The sequence below is a fragment of the Dendrobium catenatum genome, unplaced genomic scaffold (genome assembly GCF_001605985.2).
Source record: "Dendrobium catenatum unplaced genomic scaffold, ASM160598v2 fragScaff_scaffold_842, whole genome shotgun sequence".
Taxonomy (NCBI): Eukaryota; Viridiplantae; Streptophyta; class Magnoliopsida; order Asparagales; family Orchidaceae; genus Dendrobium; species Dendrobium catenatum.
Genome location: NW_021319304.1, coordinates 598923 through 612832, shown reverse-complemented (window position 1 = coordinate 612832; position 13910 = coordinate 598923). Strand labels below are relative to the sequence as shown.

At 33.9% G+C, this 13910-nt stretch overlaps 1 protein-coding gene across 2 annotated transcripts in view; it reads left to right on the top strand.

Annotated features, from left to right (window-relative positions):
• The first annotated feature begins 8828 nt into the window (after window positions 1–8828).
• Window positions 8829–13910, top strand: part of LOC110098113 — a 49108-nt gene continuing 44026 nt past the window's right edge. For both annotated transcript variants that reach the window (XM_020824830.2, XM_020824829.2), the window contains exons 1-2: window positions 8829–9096; window positions 9187–9760. In XM_020824830.2, the coding sequence (XP_020680489.1) occupies window positions 9065–9096; window positions 9187–9760 (606 nt within the window). In that variant the 5' untranslated portion in view covers window positions 8829–9064. The remainder of the gene's footprint in view (window positions 9097–9186; window positions 9761–13910) is intronic.

The window sequence follows — 13910 nt, the reverse complement described above, 5'->3', positions numbered from 1 at the left end:
CGCATGCTGCATTCCTCCGACGGCCTGCGACCAGATGCGATACTCAAAAAACTCCACAGAACCGCCAGAAGAGCCCTCACCTGATGCAGCATGAATCTCTCGAAGCCGTGTGTACTCCTCCTATGAAAGTAGAATATAAATATACATAACTAAACTAAAAATAAAAAATATTAAGCACATATACTTACATGGGCTTTTCTTACTCTCTCATCAATCCATTGTTGAACCTCTTATCGTTTATGAGTATGACTATGTAATTCCATAGGAGTTGGTTCTCCATCCAGCATCTCTTTCGTTTAGAATTAAGAGAATTATATTAATATTTATATTAAAGAATAATTTTAAAAAACATGTAAAATTCATTACCAAACGACGCCTGTACTCAGTATGTAGAAAGGAGCCACCAGTATGAAGTGAACTACCCAAGCCCCCAACATCAGATGCTCTGTTCTGTCGATTTTGATCCCTCCTCCTAGTATACTCTTCGCTGCCCCAAGCAGTGTTCAACTCAGCCCATATAACCTCTCCAATCCACAATGGTCACTTCCCAGACTTTCTAATATCTGTGAACATGTCGCGCATCCGAGTAGGCTCATGCTTCTTAAAATTCTTTCTAATCATGTCATTGTGCTGGGGCAGCCAACAAAATTATTTCTGCATTCAAATACATATAATATATAATATATAAGATTTTTAGCTTAAGTAAAATAAAATAATTCATTTAACATAAAAAATAAAACCCATAAATACCTCAAACTCTTTAAATCACATATCCTGAACTTCTTTCGGGACTTTCTTCCAAGAAACGTAAGGAGCGTAAAACCTGCTCCGTATGATGTCCTGTATTTTATTTGTCGGCTATTTTGATGGGTAGAACCTACAAAAAATAAAGCTTTGTCAAAAAAATATATAATATAAAATAAAAAATTTTGTAAGCTTAAATAAAAGAGAATGTATTAACGTGTCACCCTCAAGTGCTATCAACATTCTACCATCTGTCACATGCTCTGGTGCAGCTGGTGTCGAAGGTCCAGCTGTAGAAGGCTGATGGGGTGGTGGGGATAGTATGGTGGAGCATATGGTGGAAATAAGTAAGTAGGAGGGGCACCAGCATAAGGTGGGGGTGCGTAGTATGGGTATAAAGGAGTACTCTGCGCGAGATCTGGTGAAGGAAATCGGGGGTCTGCTGAGTAGAACTGTAGGCTACTAGCTCCAGGAGTGGGTAAAGGATGAGTGGTAGGTAGAGTCTGTGTAGCAGGCTGAGACTGTGTAACATGCTGAGTCTGTGTAGCAGACAAAGACTGTGTAGCAAGCTGAGACGAGGTGGTCCCTTAGTACGCACTGGCCTAGCTGGTCCTGCTGTAGTGATCTTCTTAGTGAGTCTATTAAAAATGTTTTTGATCAATCCTCTACTAGGATCCTCACCTGAAGCCATCTACACAGAAATAAATAAGAAATATTAGAATAGAATCATGAGTTATAACAAAATGCAGTGAAGTAAGTAAAAAACAGTGAAGTAAAATACAATGAAGTAAAAAAAGCAATAAAGTAAAGAAAAATACAGTAAAGTAAAGAAGCAGTGAAGTAAAATGCAGTAAAATAAATATTATTTACTTTATCTTAACTCATCATTTATTGATTCATTTTCATATGATGTTCCATACAATATGGACAAGCTAACTTGCTTGAAGTGTTCTAATCTGAGAGCATACCATATGTAGGAAAGTCATCAATTGTCCAAAGTAATGCTGCTCTTAGTGTGAAGTTCTGTTTGGTGGAGATATCATATGTACTTATTCCCTCTTCCCATAATAAACTTAAATCATCAATCAACGGTTGTAAGAATACGTCAATCTTCACTTTTGGATTTTGTGGCCCTGGAATGATAAGTGTTAGAAACATATAAGGAGTAGTCATACACAACTCTGGAGGAAGATTGCAAGGAGTGAGTATCACATGCCAACATGAGTACGTTGCAGCCGACTGACTGAATGGAGTAAAATCATCTACGCATAAACCTAATCTGACATTTATTAGTTCTGCCACGAATATGGGATGTGTACGATTAAAGTGTCTCCAAGTCTCTACTTCTGATGGATGTGTGATAAAACATTCTTGTGGAATGTGATCATTATGCCATCTCATATGTGCAGCAGATCTCATGGATGCATATAGCCGTTGTAGTTTCAAAATTATTAGAAAGTAGAACATCTTACTAACAGGCACATCCTTCTGCTTCCTTCTATTTCTAAATTTTGGTTTAAATCTTGGTGTATTATAATGACGGCATGCAATCTCTTAGATATCTTTTTTAAAGTATATAACATGCATCCATTGACACAACAATCTATCTTTGTGTATGTCAAATTAAGTTTGAAAACTAACTTCTTTGTCCGATATAGATCTGTAGGAATTAAATTATCTGTCGGATTGGTTTCCTTAAGCAGCCCAATAAATTGATTAAAATATTCACGAGCAACATTATATTCTGTCTTGATGCTTAACATCTTCACAGTAATAGATAACTTTGAGTGAGTGGTGCACCCTTTCCAGATTGGTTGCTGGGCAGCATGCAATAAATTATTAAAATTTTGTGCTTCTGTATTCGTTAACTCTTATGTATTTTATTCAATTTGTATTCTAGTTGCATCAAGAATTAATTCTTCAAAATTTGGTCGGATATTTTGAGCTTCAACTATATTACTACTTGTAGAATGACCGCATTGATAATTAAATTATGGCTCGTACTCACCATGAGAAGTCCAATACCAATACCGTTGCATGAATCCTCTGCGATACAGATCAACAGTTACTTCATCTGGTGTTAGATGCACTAGATTTTTGTGTTTAGAACATGGACATCGAAACTTTCCTTCTGATATAAAGCTGGGTAGTTGTTTCGTTTGCTGAATGAAAATGTTCACCCCATTAATGAATTCGTCTGTTAATGTCTTTCGACCTTGAGATAATCGGTTATATATCCAACTTCTTTGATTTCTAATATCCATAACCTACATATAAGATCAAATAAGTAATGGATTATCGCGCTTAAGTAGATCTAAAATTGATTATATAGAGATGTAAAAAATAGGATGCTTGTAGAAAATTATCTAAGGTGACTTTCTCTAAAACTATCTACCACTAGAGCTACTCCAATCTTTTCACATATATACTCATTTTGCATTATCTCTAAGAGTAAAGACACTCATCCACATGAGCATCCTCATCTCTGCAATACTTCACTTAATTTTATGCTTTTTTTTAATAGCCAACATTCTACTCCATAAAATATTATAGGTCTGACCATTATCGTATACAATTTTCCCTTAAGTTTGAGGGATACTTTTCTATCACACATGCAATAGGCCTGAAGCATTCCTCCACTTTAACTATACATATTAAATTCTACTAATAAAATCTTAATATATTTAACCATTACTTTGAACAATAGAACCGAGATATCTAAAATGTGCACTCATTTTAATGACTTGATCGCTTAAAGTCACAATCCCACCACTAAATTTATTACTACTAAAATTATACTTTATATATTTGATTTTAGATCCACTCAAACAAAAATTCTTTGACTTTAAGATTGACCTCCCTAATTCAAGTTTTTTGTGTACTCCTTCTCTAGTCTTATCAATAAGAGGAATATCATAAGAAAAAAGCTAGCATACATTAGGGCACATCCTCTTAAAAATGTCTCATAAGAACATCCATATATTACTAAAACAAAAAAGTTATGGGCTATGATCCTTGATGTAATCCAACTGAAATAGAAAACATTTGCTCAAAGCACATGCATTGTGTTTAAACACAACATATGTAGATCCTCCTTACTCTCTCTATATTTGTCCATCAACATATGTAAATAGCTTCCATAATAGACTAACTCAGCATGAATCTAAACAAATTAAATGAAATAAAAAACCTTACAATCAACGGGTACACAACGGGAGGCGGACCGTGAATACTAGCAGTCAGAACTGGAGCTCTCACCGACGAGGAGTTCTATGATCGTCGGCGACGTGCGGTGATTGTCGGCGACATCCGATGACTGTCGACGACCTCGATCTATGGCGAGCGACGGAGGGCGACGAGCAAAACAGTGGCGATGTGAGAGAAAGCCACGAAAGAAATGAGCGGCCGGAAAGCTTTCTGGTGCCGTATGCACCGGTAATTATAAGTCGTTGTGTTTAAAAACCCTGGCGCATTATCCGCCAGTACATGCGCCGGGACCACTAAAATGATGGTTTTCTCCGACGTACTTACCGGCGCATGTGACGTCAGAAACTTTCCGCCTTCCAATGCGCCGTAAAAGACATCGTAAAATTGTCGTCGCAGCATGCGCCGTTTCAGGCGCCATTTTTTACTGGCGCAAAACGATCTGCCGAAAATTTCGACAGTAATCGCGTGTTTTCCTATAGTGTGATATTCCTATAGTGTGATATTTATTCTTGATAGTAACTTTGTTAAACTCCATGCAATTAATGCACATACAAATTATACCACCCTTTTTCTTCAAAAATAGTACATGTGCTCCCCATTGAGACATACTAGGCTAAAAAAATTTCCTGTCCAATCATCTTGTACACTCCAGGAAAATGGCTTATTACTGGCGAACAAAATCCACCAGTAACAAGGGAAATTCGCCAAAAATTTTACTTTTTAGGTGAATTTTTTACGAATATTCATACGACAATATAAACGAGTCGAGGTTTGGCATTATCGTGCTAAGCTCGTTAAACACAAATTGAGCTCAAGCTCGAGCTCGTTTAATGAGCTCGAGATCGACTCGTCTGAAAAAATGGAAAATCAAGCTTGACTCAATTAATTGACTCGTTTAAAAGTTCAAACTCGACTCATTTAAAAAGCTTGATTTTTCTTATTATAAATTTAAAAATTGAATTTTATTTGTAAATTTCAATTGTAATTTAAGAAAAAAGCTGGTTGTAACTAAAGTATAGATTTAAAGAAAAATAAATAAATATTTAAATCAAAGTTAAAATAAAAGTTAATAAATAAAAAGCAAAATTAAGTATTATTTCTTATACTTTTTTTTTTCATTAAATTGTGAACTTGTTACAAAATAATTTTGAAGTAAAACTTAAATATAAAAAATAATCATTAAATTAAGAAACCATCTCAAAGCAAAACCAAACAAAAGCTATACTATTCAAGTACATGAATACATTTACATTTTATAAATGCGCTTAAAAATATTGCAACTTTTTTTACAATTAACCCCAACTCAGAACTCAACAAAATAAATTACATCCCTCGAATCAGCATGATTCATAAAGCAACATGGGCAAAATTCTTTCTAGGGCTTGAAGTAACCATCCACTTGATGGTTGCCATCCAACTATGATTTCCAAATCGACCAACACACGAAGAGAATTGAGGATATAATTAATTCAACATCAATTAATCCTATGTTGGGGTTTCAAAAACTATTGATAATGCTTGCCACCAAAATCAAAGAACATATAAGCACTAAATTGAAATAGCAAAACAATACTAAACTAACTGAACAAACAGTCGATGACTTCAATAAACAACCACTAACATTGAAGGGAATGGAACATACATCCACTAACTTCAACATATATACATTCACAGACTTCAATGCTATAACCACTAACTTCAACAAACATTCACTTGCTTCAACATACAGCCATTGACTTCAACATATATTAAAAATACGCATACCATGACCCAAGGCAAGAAAAAATCAATCTAACATATATAATTTAGACAGACACCCCTTATTGCCAAACGACCATCCAAGGGGGAGAAAGTCTGATTATTAAGGGAACATCATCATCGTCTATGAAAAATTATAGAATCCCACCAAACTTGAAATTTAGAAAACTCAATGGCAATATGAACTAAAATCGAAACTTAAAAGACATCAATAACAAAGGCAACAAATCATGTATTCAAGGTACTAGATGTATGTTCAAGTTAGTGGAAACAAAACACCATAGCTTAAAAAATAAAAAAATTAATAACAAATTGAACCAGGATCAAATAGAGAGGGGACTCAAGGGAGAACTAACAATAACTACCATAGAACCTCACTCCCCTGATTTCCAATCGATAATCTAAGAAGAGAAGTTATGCTTATTAATGAAATAATATCATCGTCAAATGTATAAAATAGCAACCTAGCAGACCACAAAAAGTATAAAATCAAACAACAACTGGAAGAAATGAAATCTAGCAGTAGCAAGGCACCAAATGACCAAAATGAGATAATATAGGAGAATCATAGAATAAAACTAGGTAAAGCAATAGAGAGTTCATTTTTTTCGAATCCAATCGAAGAAAATAACACTTGATAAGAGCTTATTAAGCTTTAGGGAAATTAAAAGTTAGAACAATGGAGATCTATATCTTTTCTTACCCAAGAAATTAATTACTCGTCATTGCTCTAGGGCACGGATGGAGAATCTCACTCACGTCGCAACCTCGTAGGGCACAACCATCATAAATCACAAGCTCTCAAGACTCAAGAATCACTGAATAGAGATAGGGCATAAAGGCGAGACACTATTTCTAAGGCTTAGAAGCAGACAATGGAAAGATTGCGGGTCATTGGATTAGCGTATTTAATCAATCTAGTCGCTCGATGAGTCTTCGAGACGAGTCATACTTAGCTAGAAATTGAACACATATATTATACGAGCTCGATTAAAAGCTTAAGATCAAAACTCGATAAACTCAACTCACGAGCTCATTATAAAGTCAAGTTTGAGCTGACTCGTGAGTTAGCTTGACTCGCTTACACTCCTAATAAAAACTAAAATTCATATCCCATAATAGTTCTTATCAGATTTCTTTAGTCCCAAACATAATCTCAAAGAATTTTGATCCTTTATTACTCCCAATAGAATTTTTTCCTTCTAGGTAGAATCTCAAAGACTTCTAGCTTCATATAACCCCCAACATACATATTTTTTTTATTTTTATAATTCATATTTATGATCACATATAGAATTTTAAATGATTATGGTCCCATATATCTCCCAATATATATTTTTCATATCAAAATTATTTACTATCACCTGTTTCAATCATATAAACATAAAATTCATCATATTACAATAACTAAAATATAATTAATCATATTTTATAGTTGTATAATTTTCTATAATGGTAGTAAACCCTATTAAGTAAAAATATATATTTTTAATAAATAATTAAATTATTAGAGATTGTGTAAAATATTATTTAAAGTCTTTAATTGTACTACAACATCATTTTTTAGCATACAAAATTTTTTTCTACTTGATAAAAATTTCATAATTTTCAAAATCATAGTTGTAAAATTTTCAAAAAAATTTAAAAAATATTCATAATATTAATCTCTACAACATATAAAAAGTTATAAGATAAAAATTTTGAAACTGCAAAGTTATCCCCTTTTTATAACAAAAATAAAATTTTAATTAAAAAAATTTGATAACAAAGAGGAGAGAGTGAAGTTTTTGAAAATATTATTTAAAAAAACAAAAATAAAAAAAAAGAAGAAAGGAAAAAATATAAATAAAAAATAAAAAAATATATGATACCTAAGAGGAATCAAATGATGCCTCTTTGGAAATGCCTTGCTTGATATGTACACATCAACTGGTGCGGGCAGGCACAAGCATCCACTGTTTCCGCTGGAGGTGGTCACACAATTTAGCCATTCTAGTCTAGTCCAAGCCTAACTTTGGGCTTGAAAAACTTTATCCTAATAAAATTTTTGTCCTTAGGACCATTTTATATACTTCAAACTTAATTTTGTGGAGCCCATCATAACATCTATGATAAAATTCGAGCAAACTTAAAAAATTAAAAAGAAAATTTCCTATTAATGTTTGCTCAAATTAATGCACGAACTTTGTGAAAAGTTGAACTTATAATTAAGGAGATTTTAATTGGTCGATGACCCTAAGAGAAGATCCCACATTGACGTTCTAGGAGTAAACATGCCTCCTAATTTTCTCGAAATTATAATTCTTTGCCACAAAGATTTTTGAAAGCTTAATATATATTTTAAGACTAACATTTTTTTATGTCTGAAAATAATGGGGAAAATGATGTTTTCAGAAAATTCACTTTGTATTTATGTTTATTTCTTTTATTTTTTATTTTTTAAAGTAACATATATATTTCAAAAATACATATATTTTAAAAACATCCTATTAATAATATTGCTACATACTTAACTAATAACTATTAAATAGCAAATTAGTATATTCATAAACATCAATAAAAAAAACAAATAAACCTAAAAAACTACTTTTTTAGATCTAATTATTTAAATTTTATTAATTATATAGAGTGACATTAAGTGGATGGGCCTTATCGCTCTAATTTAGTTGGATTAAAGTCGGGATCGATCTACCTGATCCGGACCTGCACGATAACAAAGCACGCTTAATATCAACATCTGACCTTACTTAACTAATAACTATTAAATAGCAAATTAGTATATTCATAAACATCAATAAAAAAAAACAAATAAACCTAAAAAATTACTTTTTTAGATCTAATTATTTAAATTTTATTAATTATATAGAGTGACATTAAGTGGATGGGCCTTATCGCTCTAATTTAGTTGGATTAAAGTCGGGATCGATCTACCTGATCCGGACCTGCACGATAACAAAGCACGCTTAATATCAACATCTGACGGATGGTATTTAGCCACGTGTATGACTGACAGTGATGCTATTTGTTTAATTTCTCATCATACGTCGCTTTCGGCAATAAATGAGGTGGGCGAGTGCGGAAGAAACAGGCGGAGAGCGGGAAATAGAAAGCTAAAAAGCAAGCGGCTGCTTCTCTCTCTTTCTCTCTCTAAAATTGTTTTCTTCCTCCCTATTTATCATTTTATTATATGATAGACTTCCCATCCACTCTCCTCTCCCACTCCTCTTTTCAGCTCAGAGAATAACGAGATTTTTATCTCTCTCTATCTCTTTCTTCCCTTCTTGATCAGCAGTTTTCCCTTCTTTTTTGCCTTTTTTAGCTTCCGATTCTGCTTCAGATCCAAGCCGGCGAAGCCATGGCGGTTGTGACGGAGAGCTTCTCCATTCGGTACCCCTTTCTTTCACTCTCTCGCTATCTCTCCCTCTCTATCGTCCTTTTTTCTTCTTTAGATCTGATCCATACCATTGAACTTCATAGAGAGTACACGGAGAGGATGAGAAGCATCGACTTACGCAGATGCTGGCCGTTCGAGGGGGAAAGCGAGGGTAGATGTCTGCTGCCGTCTATCTCGGTGCGGAGGTTCAAGTGGTGGGCCGACGAGCTGTCCTCCGCTAGATCTATGGTAATAGTTGAGGAGGAGGACGATCGGAGCAAAGATACGGTGGTGGTAGCGACTTTGGGAGCAGATGACATACTGCCGCCGACGCGGATGGATATGGGGCCATCTGCCGTTCCTATAGCGGGTGAGGAGGTAAGGCGGACCTCGAAGGGAAAGCAAAGGACGCCGAAGAAGCGATCCATCGTTGAGCTCTTCGCCGCCGCACCGTTGATCGCTGGCAGAGTTGATGTTGACGAGGCTAATAGTGATGAAGATGAGCGTTGGGAAGAGGAAGATGCCTTTGATGAGGATACGGAGCAGCAGATTGATGTGGTGATCAGAAAGAAAAAGGCGATGAAAGATAATGTTATAAAGAAGAAAAAGAGAAGGAAGAAGAAGAAGAATAAGGGGATTAAAGATGGGCTTAAGTTGGAGATCTGTGCTTTGGAAAAGGTAAGTTTTCTTCTTTTTTTTTTTCGCTATCTGCTTTTTCTGCGTAGAGAATATTTTTTTCCCACTTTCGTTTTCCTTTTTTTTATAGTCAAATTTTAATTTAATTTGGCGTCCATATTCTCAAACCGGACGGCATACAGTACGGCACAAAGAGGTGTCGCAGGAAGATGTTAACGCCTTTACCGTTTGCTCATCTTCTTTTGTCTTCTTCTCCGAAATTTCCTTAAATATTTGCTTTCAGCGATAAGAATTGGGTCTTTGTTTCATCAATTTCTGTAATTAGGATCGAACGGGCTTCGGATAGTCATTATTTTATGTGATTATTTGCGAAATAATCGGGCAGGAACATTGTTAGTGCTTTTGTTTTGTGCTTGGGAACTTTATTTTTTCCTAGTATTCGTCAATGGCTTTTAATTATTTCCGTAAATAAGGGGGTTGCGTTAGGCTTTGGATATTAGTATAGATAAGATTCTAAACGAAACCATTTGTTTTAGGATCTTAGTATGCAGAATATAATTGTTGTTTGACCCCTTTAATATCTTTTTATATTTGGAATTCTGCTTCTTTGTATGCGATATTTATGATAAAATTAACTGTTGGCGATTCTTTTGGTAATGATATGTATGCAGCACGAGTTGACCCTGATTGTGTTTGTTGACTGTCGTCTGACTAGCAATAGTTGGGAGTTATTGTTATGATGGACCATTGTAATTGTTTGTTCCTCCTTACATGTGCTAATTATGCTTGTCGTGAATATATTTATGGAAATGTTTTGATAGGCTGTTCCTGTTTGTTTAAGCTGTAAATTTATCTCACCTAATTCGTGCGTCAGCAAGCAAATTTGTTTGAGAAGCAATTAAGCTTCATTGCTAAGTGCTATGTTTTGCTTTTAAAGTTGGCTATGATTAAACATCATTAATACGAGTCTATGCACTTTGATCTTGTATAAACTTTCTGTTGGGAGGAGATGTAAAGTTTTATCTAATCGAGTCTTGAAGTTATGTAGTACGTACAATGAAATTAACGTGTACTGCTCCAAAGATAAGCTGTACATACACGGTGTAGACTAGTATGAGGAGTTTTTTCAAAAAGACTTGGAAGGAATTTCGGACTCGAGTTTTCGAACGACCAATTAGTTTATTTGAAGTGTGATTTTAGTTGTCATGAATAGGGCTGAAATTAACGAATCCTTACTAATGGGGCACAAAACAAAATTTTGCGCCGTCTTTTTGTAGTTTTTCTGCATAATTTGAAAGCGATCAACTATTTGGAGGATTACTTTGGAATGTGAGAAGAGGAAAGTAAGATTGAAAAGGAATTACAAGAAGCTTTCGAAGGAAGACCTTCAACACATCATGGAAATTTCATTGTTATTTTCATAATTCTTGAAATTCTTAATGCAATTACATTAATTCTTACTTCGATCTTGCTTGAAGTTTTCAAAATAAGCACATACAAAGTCCAGCTTCTAACATTAGATGTATTTTGAAGAATCATTTATGAATTCCTAAAACTTAATTACTTGTCAATGGTATTTTTTTTAAGAGATTAATTTTGTTTGTTGTATATGCCTCCAATCCTTCATTTGATTGTTTGTCAAGGTCAAATCATAAACTTAGTTTTATTAAACTTATGGTGACCAAAAGCATACAACTATTTCCAGTTTCGTATTGATGATATATCTAAGGTTTAGTTGATTGTAATAATCGAACTGATGAACATCTGTGTTCATTTACTTGCACTATAGGAAAATCGTATATTACCGGCGAAATTAATTTCTAGTGGACTATTTTATAAATGATTCTTAAATTAATTAAATTTAGTCTGGAATGGGAGCGTGTCAGCGCGGGCTTGCGGGCAGCCTGAGTTCGACAAGGGTTGGCAAGTTGCTTTAATTTTTTTTTTTTTAATTATTCCGGCGGCTTTTTCGCCAGCAAGCCGCCAGACAAATGTCCGGTTGAAATAATCCGTCGGAAAATTTTTCCAGCAGTTTTTTACCATCAAAAAATTTTTCCAACGTGCATGTTTTACCGTCAAAAAATTTTTCCAACGTGTGTTTTACCGTCAAAAAATTTTTCGTCGGAAATCTGCTTGAATTTTTCAAAATTCGATGGTAATTCATAATTAATTTCCTGTAGTGTTGGAGTCGTGTAAGGACGAAAAAGGCAAAGGGGTTCATTTTGTTGTCTCACTACATGAAAATGGCTTGTTGCCGGCGGACAAAATCCATTGGCAGGAAATCTTTCGTTTCCAGCAAATTTCCAGCAGATATTCATACGACGGTAATTCGTGTGTCAGAAAGTCTTTTCCTACAAAATATTTCAACCGTATTTTCCAGCTCAATTCCAACGAAAAAAATGAAGTATGCCATTTCCTTCTAATGATTTCTGCATTATATCCGCCAGAATGTCCGTCAGTAATTTAAGATTTTCCTGATGTGTCTGGAGTCTTGGAGAAAGACAAACGAAGAGTTGCAAAGGAGGAGAAGGTTCAACCTTGAGGTGAAAGGTTGGTTGTCGCCTAGTGATGAGAAAGGTGAAGAAATATTCGTCATTTGGAGTTTCGAAGGAGATTGTCGTAGCTTGGCTTGCGAGAAGATGAGGGGTTTTTTCCATTGGTTGGAGTCAGGGGAGATGAAGAGTTTCATATATATTGGGTTTTTTCCATCAGTAGGAGTCAGGGAGATGAAAGAGTTTCGTCTCTATTAAAAGAGAGCGAGGGAAAGAATACCTAGATGCGAGCCATCATGCAAGGGTGAGAGTGAGTCAACAATTTGTGCGATTGAGAATTGTTGTGCACAAGAGCTACGAAATCACTTAAGGATGAGCATTGTAGAGAGAGAGAGAGAGAGAGAGAGAGAGAGAGTTTTAGTTGAGATTTAAAATGTTATCATATTATCAAGATAAGTTTGATCATTGTGTTCAATTAAAAATATTTTAATTATGACATCTACATTATTAATATACACAATCTTAGATTTTATGTGAATTTGAAATTTAAATACTTTAGTCATAGGAAGATGTTTTATACATTAGATTAATGGATTTTTTAAATTAAGTAGTATTATGCATTTTAACAAAAGAAAAGATGAATTAGATTAGTAGGATTATATTAATGAATAATTATATCAAAATTAAGGTAAACATTGTATTCGATTATGTATGTCATATTATTGAAGTCAAAGGACAGGGTAAGGGAAATTATTGAATCATCTAGATTTTAGGCAAGTACTCGTGTGTTTAAATTATAGTAATGATTTTATTTTCTTATAAGAAAATAGACTTATACTTATTTAGTTATTATTGCAACATAAAGTATAATTTTTATCTTTCTCAGATTCAAGGATTGATTATCTTGGAATTAGACAATAATTAGCATGTTGTGTTTCACATTATTATATATATAATTAATTGAATGAATGTTATATATATGAATGAAATTATTAGATAGGATCGAATGCTTGTTTGTGCATGTTGATTTATGGAGTATACCATCATATGATATTGGTTGGGACCCTAGGGGTGTAATATACCCACATGTGAAATGAAAAATGTTATAAAAATTAAATGAAAATGAAAGTACCTTAATTAGTACTATTAAGACAATGTCTCCTATAACAGTTATATTAGTTACATAAAAAATGCTAAACAGAATAAGAGTGTTATATATATGCATAAGATGTGATTAATGATCATTCTCAATTTTAAATATTATAATTTATTTTATATTTTATAATAATCATCTATATATTATTCAAAATACCTTGTATTAATATAATTTTGAAGCATGACATGCTCCCTAAGTTGTATTATAACTCACTCCTATAATTGCAAACATTCACAAATATTATCCAAAGAATTTAAATGAGTAAAAGAGGGGTATATATTGTAGGCGCGACGCTTCGAGAGAATGGTATTTGTTGAATTAGTTATAGTATGTTTATGCATTTCCACTTCATGAAAGTTATCTTTTTGCGATGGATAAATCCATCGCAAAATAAGAAAAATATGTTACAAAATATGATTTGCGGTAGAATATAATCCAACACAAAAATTGGGATCATAAAATTATTTGCAGCGGGAAAAATCTGTCGCAAATATTTCCAGCTGATTTGCGATGGATTTGGCGTGAAATTTCAGCAAAAAAAATC